Source organism: Phyllostomus discolor, chromosome 3, assembly GCF_004126475.2.
Source record: "Phyllostomus discolor isolate MPI-MPIP mPhyDis1 chromosome 3, mPhyDis1.pri.v3, whole genome shotgun sequence".
Classification (NCBI taxonomy): domain Eukaryota; kingdom Metazoa; phylum Chordata; class Mammalia; order Chiroptera; family Phyllostomidae; genus Phyllostomus; species Phyllostomus discolor.
The window spans coordinates 80851222-80873445 of NC_040905.2; the positions used below are offsets into that span (position 1 = coordinate 80851222).

A 22224-nucleotide genomic window follows, 5' to 3' on the forward strand; every position below is an offset into this window, starting at 1 on the left:
CCATGTGTGCACACAGAAAATTCATACATGGAAGGAAATAGCACACCAACTCCTTACCCTGAGTATTAGTAATTAGAAAGAAGTAAGACTATTGAAGACTTCCGGCCAAAATGGAGGCATAGGTAGACACACTGTGCCTCCTTGCACAACGAAAATAAGGACAACAACAATTCAGAAACAAGATAATAACCAGAACTGACAGAAAATGGAACTGTATGGAAGTCGGACTACCAAGGAGTTAAAATAGACTCATTCATCCAGACTGGTAGGAAGGGGAGAGTTGGGCAGCCTGGCAGGTAGGGGTCGCATCACAAAAAGCGGTGGCACCAGGCGTGCAAGACCGCAGGAGGCAGACCCTGGGTGTGCAGGTGGCGACTGGCAGACACCAAGCCTGGGGTGGCAATGGGCAGACCCAGCGAGGCAGCGATGTGAAGTGAGGCGCTATAGCTGGCTGACCCTGAGGTCCCAGGGTTCCAACACAGGGATATAGAGCCTCTGGGCACTGATTGAGAACACCTGTGGGGGTTGAGGTGCAAGGAGAGACTCCCAGCCTCAAAGGATAGTTCATGGGAGAAACCCATGGAGCCCTAGAACATACACAAGCCCACCCATATGGGAATCAGCACCATAAGGGCTCAGTTTGCTTGGGGAAAGGGGCAGAAGGGACTGAGATTCGACGAAGAGAGGAGCAAGTGCCATTGTTCCCTCTTGGACCCCTTCCCCACATACAGCGTCACAACCCAGCAACTGGGTTGCCCCACCCTGGTGAACACCTAAGCCTCTGCTCTCATATGTAACAGGTGCGACAAGATAAGACAAAAAAAAAAAAAAATGGCCCAAATGGAAGAACAGATCAAAGCTCCACAGCAAATACAACTAAGCAACCAAGAGATAGCCAACTTATCAGATGCACAATTCAAGGCACTGGTGATCAGGATGCTCACAGAGTTGGTTGAATTTGGTCACAAATTAGATGAAAAAATGAAGGCTACACTAAGTGAAATGAAGGAAAATGCACAGGCAACCCATAGCGATGGGAAGAAAACTGGGACTCAAATCAATGGAGTGGACCAGAAGGAAGAAAGAAACAACCAAACAGAAAAAGAATGAAGAAATAAGAATTCAAAAAAATGAGGAGAGGCTTAGGAACCTCTGGGACAACTTGAAACATTCTAATATCCAAATTATAGGGGTGTCAGGAGAAGAACAACAGCAAGAAATTAAAACTTATTTGAACAAATAATGAAGGAAAAGTTCCCCAATCTGGCAAAGGAAATAGACTTCCAGGAAGCCCAGAGAGTCCCAAAGAAGTTGGACCCAAGGAGGAATACACTAAGGCACATCATAATTACATTAGCCAAGGTAAAAATGAAGGAGAGAATCCTAGAAGCAGCAAGAGACAAGGAGATAGTAACCTACAAAGGAGTTCCCATCAGACTGTCAGCTGATTTCTCAAAAGAAATCCTGCAGGCAAGAAGGGGCTGGAAAGAAGTATTCCAAGTCATGAAAGACAAGAACATCCAAGATTGTTCTATCCAGCAAAGCTTTCATTTAGAATGGAAGGGCAGATAAAGTGTGTCCTAGACAAGGTAAAGTTGAAGGAGTTCATCATCACCAACCCCTTATTTTATGAAATGTTAAAGGGACTTATCTAAGAAAAAGAAGATAAAAAACATGTATAATAAAATGACAGCAAACTCACAATTATTAACACACCTAAAACAAAAACAAAAACTAAGTAAACAACTAGAACAGGAACAGAACCACAGAAATGGAAATCACATGGTGAGTTCTCAACAGGGGAGTGGGAGGAGGAAAGGGGGAAAAAGTACAGAGACTAAGTAGCATAGATGGTTGGTAGAAAATAGACAGGAGGAGGGCAAGAATAGTATGGGAAATGTAGAAGCTAAAGAACTTATGACACATGGACATGAACTAAAGAGGGGGATGTGGGTGAGAGAGGGTGTGCAGGTTGAGGGGAATGAAGGGGGGAATGGGACAACTATAATAGCATAATCAATAAAATATATTTAAAAAAGAAATAAAATAAAAAAGAAAAGAAGTAAGGCTATTGGAGGAGGACAACATGGGAATCAGAACCCACTAGGTAAGAGTGCTTTGCTCTGAGCATTCCAGTACTAAGATGGGAGCCTTGCTAAAAATCAAGTAAAACTTTGCCAACTTGGACTAGTGTTTCATGGATGTAAGTACACAAAGGCCCTCTATCAATAGAACTAGGGATATAGGGCACATTTATAGAAAAACATGTTCAGAGTAAAATTGTGCGGCTAAAGACAAAACAGAAAACAAAATTAGCCTTTGTAGTATTTGGGATAAAGCTCAAGGGAGATTTGAGATACTAAAAAAATAGTTCAGGTGAGGAAGAACCCACAGAGACAGAATCCAGTGACAAATCACAAAAATAAGAGTTATAGCTAGGGGCAGTGCTGTAATTTCTATAGAGAATGGCTTAAGAGGTGAACATCTAGAAACATGCAGAGAACGTGGTTACATGGGTAGGGTGTCTGACAGAATTGGCTAAGATTGTAGATAATGTCACCCTTTGATATAGACAGTAGTTCTAGTAAGCTTTCTTAGGGAGAGATGTACTTTACTATGTTATCATAGGTGTTAAGGAGTTCTGGATGAAAAGTGAAAAAATATGATAAAGATATAATTGTCAGTGATGTGCAATAGGCATGAATAGGGGTTGCAGTCTATGGAAGTAATAGGAAAATATCATTAATCCTAAATTTTGATTTTTATTCTATCCCTGAGTTTCTAGTTTGTAGAAGATTAAACAAACTCCACCCTACCCAAACTGCATCTTGACTTCTATTAGGAAAAATACCTATACTTTTTACCTTGCTCATATGGTTACTTTAAGGACAAGATTATATGTAATGATACTCCTAATAGAAATAGGACTGGAAAGAGAGTTGGACAATCATATGTTGGAGGGTGTTGAACTTACAGTTATGTTTTGCATCAGGCATTTTCACTGATACACTCCCATGAAAATGTAGGTAAAGCACAAAAAACACTAGATATTTCTGTGGGTGGTATTTAAGGTGCACATCCTCACATCTGTGCTTTTAGCCTACTGGAAAATGTTGGGGCAGCACAGACGGAACTGAAGACTATTATACTAAGTGAAATGAGCCAGTCGGTGAAAGACAAATATAATGGTCTCACTTATAAGAGGAATCTAATGAACAAAACAAACTAATGAGCTATATAGAACCAGAGGCACAGAATCATGGAACAGACTGACAGCTGTAAAAGGGGATGGGGGAGGCAAGGACTGATTGAAAGAAGGTGAAAAGATTAGTCAAAGAATATGTATGAAGGTCCCATAGTCATGGACAATCGTGTGGGGATTGACTGTGGAAATGGGGGTGGGCTGGGTGTAGGGGGGGGCAAAGTGAGAAAATTGGTACAACTGAAATTGCATAAGCAATTTTTTTTTAAAGAACATGCTAGACCCTATCTTTCTCTCTTCATACTGCCTGGAGTGCCCTTTTCTCTTCTTGGCAAACTCAAGTTCATCCTTTTTGTGAGATCAGGGAACGTGATTCACTTTCACCCTCCTTCCGGAGGGTTTGTGCATACATTTTTAATGCACGTATTGTGGTGTTGTGTAGTGTTTTCGATCTGCTGTTGGGAATCAGCATATGTGGAGGGCTGACCAGTACTTACATGTGGATTTTCCAACAGTGTGGGAGTACTGTGTCCCTAACCCCCTGTTGTTCAAGGGTCAAATGTAATTATTTCCTTACACTAAAAAAGAGGAGGCTGTTACTGAATAAGCAGAGTAGAAGCTTGAAAAAAGAGAAGAGAGAAAAGAGAAAACGGGCTCAGAAGATTTCTTGAAACTTTATAACTTTGTCTAAAATTAGTTCCTATACCTTCAGCTGGGCAGAAGGAAAATAGGCATGCACAGAAGTATTTTTGGCATGCAGCTGTAGTTCCAGCTATCTCTACTTCATCTGATTTACAGGCTTTGAGGGTATTGTTTTGGGGGTTTTATTTGGTCTGAGAGGATTTATTAATCTAGATGTAGCTGCAATTATTTTAAAATATATTTAGTCATTGAATAATGGACTGATTATTAGGAACTTTTTAGATTCCAATGCATTTTTTATGACCCCAACTTGGAAATATGCAAGAGCTAGTTCGAAAATAAAATGATCCAAGTACTTATTGGCCCAAGTAAGATAAGTTAATTATATTGTAAATTTCTAAATACTATCATACTATGAAATAAGGTGGAGTCCCATGTTCTTTACCAAAGTTAAAGGGAAGAAAGACAAGTAGTCCTTTGATGACAGTGATGCAAGTTGCCTGAGAGTGTAGAGGCCCCTTCCCAGCCCCCAGGAGTAAGTACTGAGGCAATGGCTACTCTGCATTGTTTCTACTATCAGCATCTGTAGTCTCTCAGGTCTGGATGGCCCTAGGAAGGTGAATGGTGGTAGCGGAAAGTGGTAGGTAGGGTCCCTGGAGAATTTAAATTTTATATTATTTTTAATTTTAGCATTTTTATGTTTTGTGGGGAAATACAGAAATTGAGAGGTTCAAGATAAAAGAGGAGAGGTATTTAATAGAATGCAGCCCCTGTAGACAGAAGAGAGGCTCAGGGAGGACCCAGAGGACTGGTGAGTGAGCATGCTCTGATCCGCTGGGATGTGAGGAACTAAATGAGTGTGGATACAGATGGCATTTTTGGTAGCTGGGGCAGGAAGTCAAGAAAACTCTCCTAATCTGTACATTTTTTATGAAATAGGATGTGAGGTTGTGTATCAAGAGCAGGAAGTGTGATGGGTGGGAAAGGTGTCGCGAAGAAAGGGGTAAAAATTGAACCCCCTCTTCCTTTTCATCATGACGCAGAAGGATATACAGGCCACATGAAGACTTGACTGAGATTAGAGGTCATGAATCTGTAGAGCATTAAGTTTCACATTTTTGTTTCTTCTTAAGTAGCCCATATGAAAAATGTGGATGGCTAGAAAGATTTTCAGGTGCATAAAAGGGAACGACAATGGGGTAAAGGAATAGGAGGCATTAGTGAGTGACGGAAATGCTGTTTCTCAAGGTTAGGCTGAAGAGGGAAGGAAGCTGAATAGGAGAAATGCAAGTCTACATGAGATAAAGGAAGAGTGTGGGGGCCAGGGATGAGAGGCTGTAGCCAGGGTGTGCAATGTTAGATGTAAAGTTTATAGAATATCTATGAAGATAAAGGTGGAAGGGGCTCTGGGGACTGCTGCTGCAGGGTGCAGCTGGGGACGAGGGCGACTGAAATGAAGCGATGGTGAAAGTTACTGAGGCTGAGGTTGCAGACACCATGACATCTTGGCTGATGCTCACAGCAGTCATGTAGATGGGGCTCCTCCCGCCTCACACAGAAGTCAGGTCTAATTAAAGCTTTGTACTTTGTCCAAAATCATCCAGCTTACACAGGGCAGAGTCACTACTAGAACTTCAGTTAGTGGTGACAAATGTCACTGTTCATAGGCATTCAGGGATTGTTTCTAATTATTTGGGGGTGGGGGAGGTTGGGAGGGTACAAATGCTTTTAATCCTAATTTAGGTGCATCACTGCAGACTGAACAATTATTTAGAAAGTACTTGCCTCTGTCCCTACCAAAACTGGGAAGCACCAACAAAGACTGAGTCTGCTAATCCAGAAATGCAGTAAATTGACCTAGATAACTCCTCCTCTCATCTCTGTTGAAAATAAGCAAAGGAAACTTCATTTAAAATGGAATCATGAAGCTTTGAAGGGGAACCTCTCATGAACTGCCACCCAGACCCCAAACAGGAAAACATACCACAGCAGGAGGAAGAATTCTCCTAGGCCAGCAAAACACTTCCACCTTTGTCAATATTCATTTACCTGAACCTCTTTGGCTTGTTGCCTGTCATCCTAGCCAATGAAAAAATGCTACACTCAGCCAATGAGAAGATTGAACTCTTGGGAAAAGCCCCCCACACACACTTTCTTCTGCCCCCCCATCCCCTTATAAAACAAGTCTTTCTCTGTTCTTCAGACTTGTTTGTGGTTCACCATACTTTTATTGTCCCAAGCTGCAGTTCTTCTGATATTCCCAAATAAACCCATTTTACTGGTAAAATAACTTCGTTGTTTTTTAGTTGTTTTTTTTTGTTTGTCTGTTTTTTGTTAAGGTCAACACATTCCATATCCTGTTAATCTTTGGGGTCTAAATCTTGAATTCATCTTTCTACCTACTTAGTTTAGGCCCTCAGCATCTGTATTCTTTCCCTATTACTGCTCCACCATTTGAAGGGTTAAAAAAACACAAACCTATTATTTTACAGTTCTGTAAGTCAGAAGTTCAGGTGGGTCTCACCAGGATAAAATCAAATGTCAGTAGAGCTGAGTTCCTTTCTGGAGGATCTAATGAGAGGATCCATTTCCTTGTTCAATGGCAGAATTTAGTTCTGTGCGGTTGTAAGAATGGGATACCCATTTTTTTGTTGTTGTTGGCTGTGGCCCATGCCTAGCTTTTAGAGGCCACCCACCTTCCTTGGCTCCTGATCCAGGTTGGGTTCCTCTCATACTTTCAATGTCTCTGACCTACTGCTCTTCTACTTTATGGGACTGGTATGATTAGATTAGATCCACCCAAATAATCCAAGATAATCTCCCCATCTCAATGTCTCTAATCTCAACCACATCTGCTAAGGCATTTTCGCCTTGTAAGTTAACATATTTCTAGGTTCCAAGGATTAGGCGGTGGACATCTTTCTAGGAGTCGTTATTTTGGCTAGCACTGTATCCTGTCAAAATTTATGACAGAGAGCTTAGTCAAGACAGAACAATTAGGAGGGCCTATGAGAGATGCTGCCACACCCTGTGTCAGTACAGATAGCCCAATGGGAAGACCTCTGTGCTTACAACAGAGCACTATGGTTTTAACAGCCCCTCCCTTTAAGTTTCTTTTTTCCCCTCTGTAAAAGAGTTTCTTGCTGCTTCTTGCTTTTTCTGTTTGCACATGGCTTGCCTTGTCTGCACATATGCATAGGATTGCAGTCCTTTCTCCCCTGCCCCAAGACAGCCATGCACTACACAGTCCTATTTCAGTCAACACCCCACCACAGATATGACGGTGGTCCCCCAAGATTACAATGAAGGTGAAAAATTCCTGTGCCTAGCGACTTCACAGCACAACTCATTACACAAATATGTATCATCATGTTCCAACTGCCTACAGTATTCAGTGCAGTAACATGCTGCATAGGTTTGTACCCTACAAGCTCTAGGGGAATAGAATTTATCACCCCAAAATATTTCTCCTTGGCATATTGATTATTTCAGGCTGGTTAATTTTAAGAAATAGCAGACATGAAAGAACCTCTGAAAACCAAGTAGAAGTTACACTTTGTAAAAGACATTTACTCATGTAAGGCAAATCCCATTTGCAAGGGTGTCTCCCTGGCTGTACCAGGAAGAGTGGGCACCGTCCTGTGTCTAGACAGTCTTATCGATGCAGAAGACAACAGGGTTACAGTGTTATCATCATTTGCTGTCCTTTTTCTGGTAACATCCCATAACTGACTCCTCGACTCCCAACATATTCTTTTGTCTTCAGCTGAAGATGGTAGTTAAGGTAATGGTTTCATCCATTTTAAGTTTACTCAGTTTTCCTAGGTTCCTTCCATGTATCTAGGACATACACATGTTATTAAACAATTTTTGTTCCTCCCTGTTAATCTGTCTTTTATTACAGGGATGTGTCAACCAACAACCCAAAAGGGTAGAGCAAAAATTACCCACCCCACCTTCCATCCACAGAGCAATAGGCTATACCATGCAGATGAGGTGTGTGAGGCACGTAGCAAGCTATACCATCTAGGTTTGTCTAAGTACAGGCTATGATGTTCCCACATAGACAAAACCACTTAACTATGCGTTTTTTAGGCTGTATCCCTGTTGTTAAGCAGCACATGACTCTAAATCTTTTTTGGTGACAGAATACCTAGTCAATTTTTGTTTATGGTTAACAGTCCCAACTTGACATATTTTAATAACTCCATAAGTAAGTTTCATGGCTCTGGCATTCTGTTTTCAAATTAACCTTTCTAGAACAACATTTGATGTGTCTCCCATGTTTAAGATCCTTTGGTTAATTTGACCCTTTCCACTAACCAAGGGTCAAATTAATATTCTTCAGCTCCTATAGGAAGAAAATACTCGGATTTAGTATTCTATTTTTTTATTTTTTTGCTTCATTCCAATCTCCACTCCACTTCTTCCTTAACCTCTCTTAATGCTTGAAAAATGTCTCAGTAGACTAGGAGGTTCGTATCTGATTTATACAACTGAAGAAACTGAGAGGACAGAAAGGTAACATCTTCCCTGCGTATGTCCCCAGTCCGTCCCGACCCCTCGCGCCCAGGGATCTAGTTCAGCAGTCAGGGTCTGGTCTTCAGGGCGCATCCAGCCGCCTCGGGATTCTCGCCGGTCCTGGCGCTTCAGGCAGGCTCCGCCCCGTTCCCCGCCCCGGCCGCCAAGCTCCGCCCCCCAGCCCCGCCCCCGGCCTCCTCCAGGCCCCGCCTCTAGCTCCTCCTCTCCCTCCCCATCTCGCCCCGGCCCCTGACTTCTATTCTCCCGCCCGCCGGGTCCCGCGCCTCGGCAGATCGGTCCTCGGGAGCCGGCGAGCGTTCGAGCGACTGGGGAACTCCGTCCGCGCCGTCAGACCGCCCAGCTCTCCTCTGTCCCGGCGCCGCCGCGCCCCTTCTTCCGAGTAAGTGCTTCCCTGGCGCGGGGTCCCGCACGCACCCTCGCGGGTCTTTCCCGGCCGCTCGGTTGCGGTCGGCTAGTGGGGGCGCTTTTCGCCCACCGAGAGTTTTGAGAGTGAGTGTGAGTGAGTGTGTGTGGTACTTGTGAGCGAGCGTGTGTAGGTGTATGTGCAGGCACTCACAGCCTGGAAATTCCCCGGAGTTTTACCCTGTTCACGAGTCGCAGCGACGGTCGGCTAGGAGCCCCTACCGACTCGGGCCGACCCCTTAACTTGCACGCCCAGCCGCGAGCCCCCACGCGGTGCCTGCCTGCCTGCCTTCCTTCTGGGGACGCGGCCCCCGCTATGTGTCACGCCCTCCTGGTAACAGCCCCGGTGCGGTCGAAAGGGACTGCCCAGGTTATCAGGGTGCCCCAGATTGCAGAGCGAGATGCTGGCCTGAGATTGTAATCCAACCCTGCATTGTAAAACTGGCAGGAACTAGAGTTTTGCCTTGAGATCAACCGGTGGAGACTTCCATTTGAAGAAGAAAGTTGTGTGTGCGCACAGTATGCCACTCGAGCTCTCAGCACCTGATGCAAGAACACCTGATGAGAGCCCTCGGACTCAGGGTGGCTGGTAGGCACTTTCAAGACCAGGCTGATCAACCTCGCTTGGACACCTAACGGATATTTATTGATTCAGTGACACCATATCTTGAAAGCTAACTGATTTCCTACAACACAGGACTACATAGAAAGAGCTCCTTCTCTGAGGGAATCATGGAAGGAAGGAGACAGTTAGTTGAGTGCCCAGTATTGAAACAACAAAATCCTTGAGTTACTTAAGACTGATAATTCTATCCCTCCAAAAGTTATTTTTATTGGGGGCTAAATACTGTCTCAAGGTAGGGCCTCTTTTAACATTTTTTAAAAGTTAAATCAATAGCTTTAATTGAGAGCAATAGTGTACTTGAATCCATTAATGAAATGATTCCCTGGTTGCTGAGATCCCATCCGATTCTAATAGTCTCTGAATTCTTCTAGCTCTCGGTTTCTTCCTGCTGTGGTCTTTCTGTAGAGCAGAGATACCCAGAAAATCTCCCCACTTTCTTGATAAGAATCCTTTTAAGGGATGCTGGTAGGGAAATAGCATTTATTTATTCATTGTAGTGTAAGGGTAACAAGAATTCTGTGGCGAAAGGAAGTAACCCTAACAGAGTAACCTTTAAGTGGCCATTGTGCATTGGCATATAAAAGTTCGAGTTCTTAAATTACTTTAAGTGCTGCTTACTTATCGCAGCAGATATTTTTATCCTGGTCTGAATCCTGTTACACAAAAGTGTTTCCACAGAGTTTCAACTAAGGAAACATTATGGTTTGAAATGTAAACATATGACTCCATCTCTTTAAGGAAAGAAATAATTATCACACTTAATTAAACACCTGGAAACATTTATTGCCACCTTCTAATTAGATCTGTCATGGGAAGTTAAGTCAGCAAGCTGTTCTTAATACTGTAGCTGGTAACACAGTTACCTTTTTTGTAGGTTTTTTGGGCACCTGTTCCCTGTCCATACACATTAATTGGCTCCCCAAGCCCTTGCCCATCTTTTAAGGATTACCTGTAATTTGAATAAATAGAGGTTAGGGAAGTGGACTACCACTTACCTCCATGTAAAATGAGTATCTTAGATTTTGAATGTTTTGTATTAAGCTTTTGCATACAGAGGTAGGTTTTATCAGCCATTATATTCATTTAGATTATCTGATCATTTAAGAATCATTAATAATGCATTAATTTAAGATGATTCCCCCAAAAGTGTAGTGATCCTCCACAAATTGGCTTTTAAATTTTTTTCTTAAAGGGAGACTTCTATTGTACTGATGTTCTTGGATGTTTAAGTTTAATTAGAAAGGGGGTGGTGTGAGCTGGAAAATCTCATCTTTGGTGTCTCTTAATTTTCTGTGTCTGACTTTATTGCTAGCTATAATCTTCATCAGTGTAGTCAGGTGTTGTGAGGACAGGCTGTTCTGGTATCCCAACAGGATGGCGGAAACTGAGGGTGAACACCCACATCGAAAGGACCAGGAACAGAGTATTTTATGAGGCCTGTTCTCTGCAGTTCTTCCTTCTGCTGAAAGTGGAGGAAAGGGTGTGTAGAGAGAAATAATTGCATCCAAACAGTACTCATTAGGAAATGCCATGTTGGGGGAGGAGCAGATTTCTAGGTGGTTTCTGGCTTGGAGAACTTCAAATTGCTGATCCTTGAAGTGGAGTCTGCCACAGTGGTGGGCACTACAGAGGTCTTGCAGTTAATTGATCCAATTAATACTTTTTTGCTTGGGATAGCCCCTTAAAAGTGATACATTTCCTTCTTGGAAATGCCCTTTGTACTAATCAGAATTGAGCTTTCCTTCTGCTCCATGCAGAATGGGTCATGTACGCACTCTCCATTTTTGTTTGATACACATTGGAGGAACTGAACGTGAGGTAGGCTCCAGAAGGCAGGGGAAGGTCAGTGATAACAATAAGCACCACTTGTTTGCTCTCGGAGGAGGCAGGGAGCATTCCTGCAACCCCAGTACCAGAGGAACTGACTTGGGCAGTGGGCTCATGTACAGGGGCCAACCTGGATAAAAAGTAGGCACCTTACCCCAATTTGGCATTCACAGAGAGAATTAGCTCTGCCACAGAAGTTAAGGGAAGGCACTGTGCAACGCCAGATTCTTTTACCATCTTGCCCCTCCTTATACTGCCCACATCCTGTGTTTAATATCAAATGCACACAGTAAGAAGTCAACAAACACTGCGAATGAGCTTTTAACACACCAAATTTTATGTTTCCTTGTGAGTAACAATTTCAGCTCTTCCTTCTCTGGCTTTGATGACTTTGGCCCTGGGGTCTGAGCTGACTGCTGTTTCTAGACTTTTGTCCATCAGTGGTACCAGTAGCTGAAAATGAATGATTCATTGAGAGAGAGAAAAAATAGCAGTGAACTTTGTTGCAAAATGTAAATGAAGTCAAACAGTATCCAGTGGAGGTTAGTTTGCAGTCTACATTTTGGCAGTAAGAGGAGGAAATGACCTAGAAGTAGAGCGTAGATAATTCTAGAATGTGAGAGGTAAGAGGCACCTTAGAAACCATCTAGCCTGTGAATCTTAGACCATAAAGTCTGCCATTATACAAGATGGGAGGTATGTACCCTCAGTGTACCTTACGGAAGCACGCACCATTCATTCATGCGGCAGACGGTGACTGAACTACTGTGTGCAAGGCACTGCAAAACCCTCTCATGTTCACGGGAAGGCATGCGATCCGAGAGGACTGGTGACTTGCAGAAAAATGTTTGTTTGTAACAATGGGTCCCTGATGGTAAACTGATAGTGGCAAAACTGGGTTCAGAATTCTATGTTTCATGGTAAAAAGTAAAGGCACTTCCTTAGGGCAGCAGAAGAACCATGTTTCAGTTTTTTTTTTTTTTCACAATCCTAAGAAACTGAAATGAGCACTTTTCTTCTGATGTCTGTTTCAAGTAGCCTGTGTTATAACTGCATTAAACCTAATTCCACAGGCTTTTGTTTTCTTGGCCTTTTATGTCAAGTATAGAAGTTACCTGAGAAACTTGTTTTAAAAAGTCACAGGTTCCACAATAATCAGATAATACCTACCCATCCTTTTCAAGAGCAGTTGCTTTTTCTCTAAAAGCAAGTATTTATGGTTCAGAACCAGCTGCAAAGCTGGATGGATGTTAACAAATATGTTTTCCTAGGGTTGTGCTTTTTAATATAGAACAAGAAGAATTATAGACCAACATGACTTTATTTCCCTCACAGTGGCTGAGGGCCAGGCACACAGCAATCTTCCCCACCGAGAGGAATAAAAGGGTGAGGTGCTAGGAATGGGCCTCCGCTGAAGCACTCCACGCTGACTTACAAACAAATCCAGATTTATTTACTTACAGACAAGGGAATTAAGTCCAAAATCCCACTTGTTGTAGTTGTCTTAAACATTGGGAATAAAGACAACTTTTAGTTTAGCCAAAAAGATGGTTGGTTCACATGACTACTGGAATTAGCTGTTCGTGTCTCAGCCACCACTGGCTGTGTGACTTTGGACAATCTACCTAAGCTCTCTGAGCCTGTTTCCCTGCCTCCCTGTGCCGCCCCACCCCGCGGCCCCTCCCCCAAGAAACTGGGGAAGTATTTGCATCATAGGATTGTTGCATGGATAAAACCAGAATGTTCTCCTGTTGTCCAATGTGCAGAAGGCATCCAACAAGTGGTAGGCTTTTTGAATTGGCCAAATCTTTCTCATTTCAAAAGGATGGTGTTTGTACTGAGCCATAGTGGTGTAGAGAGGGACAGCGGCAACTTATACTTTATGTGCTTTTAGCATGAACTTCTTTCCCTTCTAACGATGCCAGAAGAGCCAGAGAATTGAGTGAATATAGAAGTTTCAGTGATTCCCAGATGCAGTCACATGATTATATAGGGAAATCTTGCTGCTGCTCCAGCTACAGAGAAATGAGCCAGAGTAGGCAGTGCATGCGGGTTTTAGGTGTCTGAGGGTGAAAAATAGCACGACACCAGTAAGCCTCCCTGTGTATATGACCCATTACAGTTAAGTTGTGAGCAGTGGTTTGGTCTTTCACTGCTGGAGGCCCTTTTTTCAAACCGGTAATGAGTGAAACCATATTATTTAAGACAGACAGGAAGATGTCTCAGTTGCCCTTGGTGTTGCAAAGGGACTCGGGCTAGCATGTCCTCAGGGGAAATTGTGTGAGTTCTGGAGGTGGAGGGCAGGGGCACATCTGTGGGGTTACCCACTGGGGCAAGCTTTTCTGAGGACCCAGCACTCTACAGAGCACATGTTACACATGAATATTTGAAAGGAGCCAAAAAGTAACAAATACTTTCTCAAAGCCTAGCTCTTACTGCTTCAAACCAAATTTATTTAGTTCAAGCCTTCTCCACTTTCAGCTGTTATTTTATTTATTTTAAAAAAATGAGTTTCTGATGACTGTCAGCCAAAGTGAGGGAGGCAGAGATTGTGGCGTGTGCTAGTGGAGACCTAACTGTCCTCCATCCTTCCCTGTCTGAGCTGGTGGGGCTCAGGCCCTCACACATTTGCTGGTACAACAAGGGAATTCCGCTGAAATGCCACAGTAGTCTTCTGAGAAAAACTGTAGCACGCTGCTGGCAACAGATTGCAAAGTTCAAAACAAACTTTCATAATTCAGACCTTTAAAAAATAAGTCCAGTGCCTGATTTTACTGCTCTGTTATCAGGAAACAACTGCTATTTTTCATTCTTCTCTTTAAAAAGATGAGGTAGTTTTCTGGGAAATGGCTGGTGTTTGCTTAAGTACTATCACCACCCTAGAAGTGCAAAGCAGTCTGGATTTAGTGATTGAACTTCATTCTTCCTTGGTGTAGGCAGAGGCCCCCAGTGACTCATGAGTGTACACTTGGGAGAGGTAAATGAGCTCACCTCCCCGAGCATCCAGTGATGGCCTGTGTTGCGCACATTTAGCCATTTTGCTCCTTTGCTTTTTTATGGCCTGGAATGATAGCGCCTGAAAGAATGACTACTGTTACTGCCAGGGTGACAGACTGTGTGTCAACAGGGAGCCTGCCGAGGAAGCAGGGCATCCCTGCCCTGTGTGCCTCTGGTGGCATGGTTTGAGAACATTGTCGTCTGGTCAGCCACAAAGGTGATAGGACAAATGAAACTTGGAACTTGTCCAGTGTGCTGCTGTATTTTAGCACTCATCTGGGGAAACAGCTCCCAACTTGACTATATGACAAAATCAACTGGGAATCTTGGTACAAAAGGTACAGATTCCTGGGCCATACCTACTGCAGCATCACAAAGGCCGTGCCTGGGAATCTGTATTTTAACAAGGTTCCCTCAGTGGTTGATGCAACCGATTGAAAACCCCTAGCCTGGGAGACTAGTTTTCATGTATTGTTGTACAAAGATTATTCAGGCAGTAGATATCTTGTGGGTTTTTTTCTTTTTCCTTTTTTTTGGGGGGGGGGGGCAGTGGAAAGAAAAATCTCTTGAAAGTATGGAGTAGCTTTAAAAGCTTTCAAGTTTAAAGAAGACTGCAGTAAACACCTATGCACCCGTTCTGAGAAATAATAAAGTGGTTTTTCAAGTAGGTCCTCACTGGGTTGAAAAATAGTGTCCAACAACTAGGTCAAGAACAAAAAATGACACCCCAGTCAACAGTTCTGAGAAGCAGAGACATTGGGAAATCTGCTCAGCATTCACTAATTGAAGATCTGGAACTGGAGTCACTGGCAATGCTGACGCCATCGAGCACGCCTGCTGACTTGACTACGTCTCACATTTCGCGTAGATCACTGACCTGGCATGGCTGTCCTTTTTTTCAGGAGCCCCACGTGTTAGGAGAAGTCCCAGGCCCGAGACCCTGAGTTGCCAAGTGTCCTGTTTTCCCTACCCCAGGCCTAACCCCCAGTGTGGAGGTCCTGGCACCTCCAAGAATCGATCCTGTTCTCAGACCACCCTCTCATTTTATAATGATGGGCAATGGGAGAATGGAGAACAGGTTGTTTTCTCTTTGAACCTTTCTTTTCGTAACTTCTTCCTTCCTTCTCCTTCTCCCCCTGCTTTAGTGTTTACATTTGAATTGTACTAGTACTTGAGATTGTCTTCCCTATTTCTGAATTCTGGTCAGTTTTCAAGTTATCACTCTAATAAATTCCATTCATATAGAGATAATGAATAATAAAGTCTGCTACTGATGACACATACATAGGACTAATCTTAGTAGTCACTATTTTTTCCTCTCAGTTTAAATATTTGACCAGGGACTAACAAGTATGAAATTGGAGTCATTTGAGTCTTGCCTCAGTCTTCTTGTCTGTCCATCCCTCCTCCAGGTTTGCTGCCTGAATCCAGAGCATCATGGGCCTTCCAGCCTCACAACTCGGAAAAAGGGGCAGATGAAGGAGATTGGGTGATAACTTGTGGAGACAGGCGGCAGGGGCAGAGGATTAATCATTTCTGTCTTCCTCATGCATACCTGGATTCTGATTCCCTATAAGCACATCCACTCCTAATTTTACTCCTGAATCAACCTTTTGTAAGTTCTGTTCCCCTTTGTGGTTGCCTTACCTTTTGTATATTCATGACAATAAATAGTATGCTATGTCTCTGTAATAGTGTGTTGGGACTGCCTTTACAAAATATCACAGACTAGGTGGCTCGTAAACAATGAAAATTTATTTCTTACAGTTCTGGAAGCTGGAAGGCCAAGATCAAGGTATCGGCAGGTTGAGTTTCTCCTGAGGCTGCTCTCTATGGCTGGCAGACAGCCACCTTCTTGTTTCCTCATGTGGTCTTTCCTCTGTGTGCTCTGGGTGTTTCTTTTAATAAGGACACCAATCACACTGGATTAGAGCCCCACCCTTATGACCTCATTTAACTTTATTTAGCTCTTTGAAGGACCCATCTCCAGTCACATTATGGGTTATGGCTTCAACACATGAATTTGGGGTAGGGGACAGAATTATCTCAATGACAAACTCCTTTGTAATGGGTATTACCAATAGTACTCTTTTTTTGTCAATGGTTTACATCTACATACATGTTCAGAAATCGTGGTTTTTATTTTCTTTAACTTTAAACAATTATTTTTTGAAGAAATTAAAACTTGAGGAAAAGTTTTTCATATTTATCCACTTAGTTACCAAAACTGGGGGCCCTTCATTCTTGAGGGTAGGCCCAGCAGGTATTTTTTGACCTTCAGCCTAAAAAACTTCCTTTAATATTTCTTATAGCTTAGAGCTGCTGGCAACAAATTCTCTCAGCTCTTTTTTTTTTTAATTCAATCTCAACATGGCTTCTCCCTTATATCCTTAGTGGTAGGACTTCTGTTCAGTTAGTCTTCAGATGGTTCTCTGGGTTGGTTGTCCTACAGTTTGGTTGTAATTTGGATGTTCCACAGCATCCACCTACTTTACCGTCTTGACCCTCTCCCAGCTTCTTCTATGTGTGTATGGATGTGTGTCCCTGGTGTCTGTGTGTCCAAATCTGTTCTTATAGGGACACCAGTCAGATTGCATTAGAGCCCATCCTAATGGCCTCATTTCAGTGGAATCACCTCTCTAAAGACCCTATCTCTACATACGGTCTCATATAAAGGAACTGAGGGGTGGGGCCTCAACATATTAACTCTGGAGGATCAGTATTCAGCCCGAAACAATTAGGATGCTTTAGATATCAGTTTAGACTTCCAGGTAAGAGACTACACAACTAACAGTGGTTTAAATAGTAAACACACTAAATTATCTTACATGAAGGGTAGTCTGGGGTTGATTTGATCCAAAGTTGAATCAGTGACTCAGACAATGTCATCAGGGACCAGGTTCTTTTCATTTTCCTATTCTCCAATTCTTAGCATGTTAGCATTTTTACTACAGACTTTCTGCCTCACAGGCAGAAAATGGTTTCCTCAGCAATGGCTATCTTACATTCCCCACTGCCTCATCCAAGGGCAGGAAGTGCCTATGGACGTGTAGGAGAGGGGTGGGACACAGAGAGGGCAACAGAAAGCTGTTCTCTTGTGGCATCTATCTCTTTTCATCAGGGGATAACATCTTTCCTGCAGCTCCCTCAGGCCTCATTGGCAAGAACTGAGTCACAGCTGCAAGGGAAGCCGTGCAAGTGCACAGTGGGTGCTGACAGATCCTCCACAGTGGGAGCAGCTCTGCCATTAGGAAGAAGGGATAGAGGCGTGATTATCGGGCAGATTAACATTTGCACTCTCTAGACCCAGCTCCTGTGCCCTACCTAACTGAGGCCATCACTATTACTGATGTAATAATCCTAGGTTTATTGGAATGAAATCTAACTAATCTAACATGGTGGGTAGTTGGGAGAAAACCAAAACAAAGATGTGGAAACTGTTGAATATTACATATACTTAATTACTACTAACAGTGATTTTTTTAATGTTGAGGGTTTATAAAAATATCACTGCATACTTTGGATGTCTTCATCCTGCATCCAAACCTGGAAGATGTCCATTAAATAGGGTGTTCTTTATGTTTCTGGAAATGTTCACAACCTCAGTGACAGTAATTGTGACAAATGCTGATTGAGTTCTTATAATGAGCAAGTGCTTCATACACATTACATTTCATCTTCATAAGGGATTTATGAGAAAGGTATTATTGTTAATCCACATGTACAGATAAGGGACTGTGGTTTGGGAGGTTAAATAACCTGCCACAGATGCCAAGCTGGGACTCACACCTGGCAGCTCAGGTGCCTTGCCTCCAATGCTCTGAACTGCTGTGGAGTTTGAGCCTCAGTAAAGTGCTACAAACTCCGTTATTTTGTGTGAATTCCCAAAGGCTGTGACCTCTCCAATAGTCAGGGTCTACCTCATATCTTGTAGTAGATTATATTTTTCAGATTTTGTTATTTTCAGTAGTAGAAACATGAACCACAGGGGGGTGCCCAGCTTACGGTCACTTACCTGGTGACCTTCAACAAGTCACCAGTCTCTTCTGCCAGATGCAGAGTGTCCCAGCCCTTAGGGCCTGTCATTCATGAACCTGTTTCCATCTTCAGATTGTACCAGAAATCCTGTTGTTGTTGTTGTTTTTACTACGGTTACTCATAATTTGCATGGGAAGCTGTAGGGGAGTACGGGGGTTAAATTCCATGTCTAATTCTGGGCATCGGACGCTGCCTGAGTCTGGAATGTTGAATGCTTGCTACAACTTTGAGTTCAGTGACTAATGTCATGTCTCCGAGGACCCAGCAGCCTCCTGCAATTCCAGTAGGCATCCAAGAAGTTGTTCTGCATTTCTGAATTGAGATTGCCTTTGAGACACTTTGGAGCACATCACATGTTATAAACTTTAAAAATTAATTTAAGATATTATAATGCAAATTTAATTAAAACAATACAGGTGAAATAATTTGCCTTAAACATGAGAAGTTTGTTGAGAAGTTTTTCCTAAGACCCCAGTTCCCAGCTGATATGCTGCTGGGCCCCTTTCGCTCTTCCACACCTTGCAGTCTTTCCATCATTTGGGCTTTACTGTGCTGACACCTAGACCTTAACACTTTAAAAAAACCCTTTTTATTGTAAAATAAAGCACAAACACCCAAACTACCCACACAAACCAAATGCCCACTCTGGTGAGTTATTATAAGGTAATCACTCATATAACAATCACTCAGGCCAAGAAATAGAACTTTGCCACTGACCCCGAAAGCACCACCAGTGGTTCCCAACCACATGTCTCTCCACGTCTCTCCCAAAGTGAGTGCCATCCCGACTTCTGTAGTAATCAGTTCCTCACATCTCTGTATGATTTCATCACCCAAGTGAGCAGACTGACCCACTGTAGTTGTCTTACTCATTTCTTAAAAATTTGTCTTTTAAATCTCTTTTAATCTACAGATTCCCTTAGTATCCTCCCCTTATAAAAAATATGATTTTTCTATTGGCAGACGTTAGCTATTTGATCTGTAGAGTTTCCTACAGTCCTGATACCAAGAAAGAGGCACATTCATGGTGCACTTCAACTTGATCCTTTGCCCTCTATTTCCTGATCTGGGTCCAGAGGCTTAATCAGACTCAGGTTTAATCCCTTCGGCAAGATTACAGGTGCTGTTCCATCCTTTCATGGGGGGCACATGATGTCTGGTTTTTCCACTCCGTTTTGGCATTAGCAACTGTGGTTCCTCATTGTCTAGATCTGTTAATTCATTAGGAATTACAGAATGGTGATATTCTAATTTGACTATTTTTATTTTATTTATTAGCTGGAATAATTTATAAGGATAGACTCCCCTTTAATCTGCTATTTGATTACTCCATGGTACAGTTCACACAAAAAACAGGATGAATGCTTGACTCTTTCCTTTAATTTGTCCAGTTTTCAAGGATTTGTTGTCTGTTATTCTCAGAAAGTGACTACTTGGTTTTTATAAATTGATATTACTTTGGAATTAAATATATTTGATGAGTTTCAATCCATTGAAATTTAATTTTTACTAAGACTAAAATAGTTCCATCTTTGACCAGGGGGAGCCTCTTCTGATTAGCTCCTGAGTCCTCTGACATGACCTAAATAATATTTTATAGCTTTTCTGCTGTCTAGTATGGTAAGGTGACTTAGGCTCGTCTTGTACCTGGAATCAAGCATTTCTTCAATAATCTCTGGTTTCCTTTAATGAGAATAGTATTTTTGGATGTCTATCCAGACACTAGGGATGTTTGTACACCAGAATGGTCATTGTTTCTAGGCCTTTTCACTGGTTAGGGCTGGGAATATACATACACACACATACATGCATTTATGTACAACATATAAAGACATAAGACATTGTGCATTCTTATAGATATTTCCAAGCCAAGTTCAAGACTGAGGGGTTTTTTTTGTTTGTTTAACCTCTTCTATATGACATTTACATTTCCTTTCTTTTACACTTAGAGTTCTAGTTTTTAGTCACAGGAGAGATAAATTATTTGATTGGACTGTATTCAACATACAGCAGTTTCCTTATTTCAACAGGTAGCTCCATATGACTGCTTATTACCAGTTCTCATATCAGTGTTCTTAGCCACTTCGATTGAAGTTCTTTCTGCAGTAGATTCCTTAGGTAAGGCTCATGGGAACAATATCCCCTAATATTCTGATAACACTTTGTCTGTGATGCTTTATTATAGGTCAATTTTGTTGGATATAACAACCTTTGCCCACATTTTCTTTCCTTGCGAATCTTAAATGTTACTCCATTTTCTTCTGACAAGATATTGTCAAAAAGCCTGATTATGATAATCTAATTTTCTTTCCCTATGACCTACTCTTTTAGCACTTTTGAGAGCATCTATCTATTTCCTTCAGTTTGCTATCTACCTACATTCCAGTACAGTGATTAGTGAACTATTATGTTATCAGGTCCAAGTTTATGACCTGGCCAACCATGGTGCCAAATAATCTCTCCCTCCTGTTAATTCAAAATAAGCCATTTACTCTCAGTACCTAAAGCTTTTCACCTTTGTAACCTCAGCTGTACCTTGTAAAGCATATAACATTAGCACTAAGTATATATGTGTTTATGAAATGAACGATGTGAAAGGATGTGGGTTTTTTCTTTTCCGTTTTAGCCTGTCAGAACCTACCCTCCCCCTTTGGTTCCTTTCCTCCATTCAGTGACTTTAATTCAGACACGGCTGTGCTCGCTGAGGCAGGCTGTCCACTCCGCAGAGGTGTGTGTGTTGCACCCATTGCTTGCTGGTTGTTCCTGTACTCAGAGTGTCAGGCTGTCAGACAATGTTGTCATGTTCCTGGGCTTCCAGGGCCCGCACACTAGGAACCCCTTCCTCACAGAGTGTCTGGCTCTGCACCAAATGCCACCATGCTTTCCATGCCTGGTGACTTCCCTGGTGTGGGTTTTAGGTAGGGCTCATGGAAGCAAATGACCTCTCATTGTGAGTTTCAAGGCCCAGGCCCCTGGCATGTGGGGCCCAGTCCCTGCCCATCCGATTGTGCTGGGGCACCATCTGTCCTTTCCTTTCTTGGCTGACCTTTTTGCTTTTCACTTTTAACCACTAGAACCCCTGGCAGGATATCAGACTGGGAGGCTAGGCTAAGATGTGATCCCTAATACATTTTGTTTAACATACACACCGTGTTTTGTTTTTCAATTTTAAATGCCAATCTGTGATGCATACATGCCAGTTTGGCCCAAGCCCCTGCTGCTCGCTGTTGTAGTACCCCGGTCATTTATCTGCCTGCCTCCTGTAGACAGTGGGGATTGTGACCCCGACACAAGCTCTCCTGTCTCTCGGCACATTTGTTACATGGGCAAGACCTTGGGCTGCCTGACTTTGTGGCTGGCTTGCGCTAGTCCTGCAGCACCCTGGCCCTGGTTCTCCTTGTTTGGTCCTCGTCTGTGGGCCTTGCAGACTTCCATTCCCATCCCCTTTAGCATCTCAGTGTCATGAAATTAGCAGAAAAAAAAGAAAGGAAAAAACAAAAACAACGTTATGATACATAGTTTTTAAAAACATTAATCCTACAAAAGCAATGGTATGATAATCCAGAGATAATGGAACGGCGGCTCTTCCCCAGTTGACTGAATGCTAAAGGGATCTCTTATTTCAGGAATGCAGAAGAAATAGTGACGCTTTATAGCCTTGACCACACCAGGGACATCTTGCAAGTAACAGAGAGTTGGTGATAGGGAAAAGCCACCATGACATGAGAAATATCTGATGGGCCCACTGCTCTGTTCCTGGTCAGTGCCCTTGAGATGAGGGCTGTAGAGTCAGACTTTCCATGCCTGTGGCTGAGTCCATGGGAGGCAGATCACTGGCCTGTCCCACCCAAGTGCGTTTTTCCCCAGACCTAGCGTTTCCACTTTCCATTGAAATAGTCCTGGGCATGCCTCTTCGCTCCAAGATTCTCCACAAATAAGAACTCATGTA

The 22224-nt window shown here is 42.8% G+C and overlaps 1 protein-coding gene across 1 annotated transcript in view; it reads left to right on the forward strand.

The window, feature by feature from the left end:
* The first annotated feature begins 8634 nt into the window (after positions 1-8634).
* Positions 8635-22224, forward strand: part of TNFAIP8 (TNF alpha induced protein 8) — a 115469-nt gene continuing 101879 nt past the window's right edge. The window contains exon 1 of the mRNA XM_028530416.2: positions 8635-8765. Within this exon, the coding sequence (XP_028386217.1) occupies position 8765 (1 nt within the window). The 5' untranslated portion in view covers positions 8635-8764. The remainder of the gene's footprint in view (positions 8766-22224) is intronic.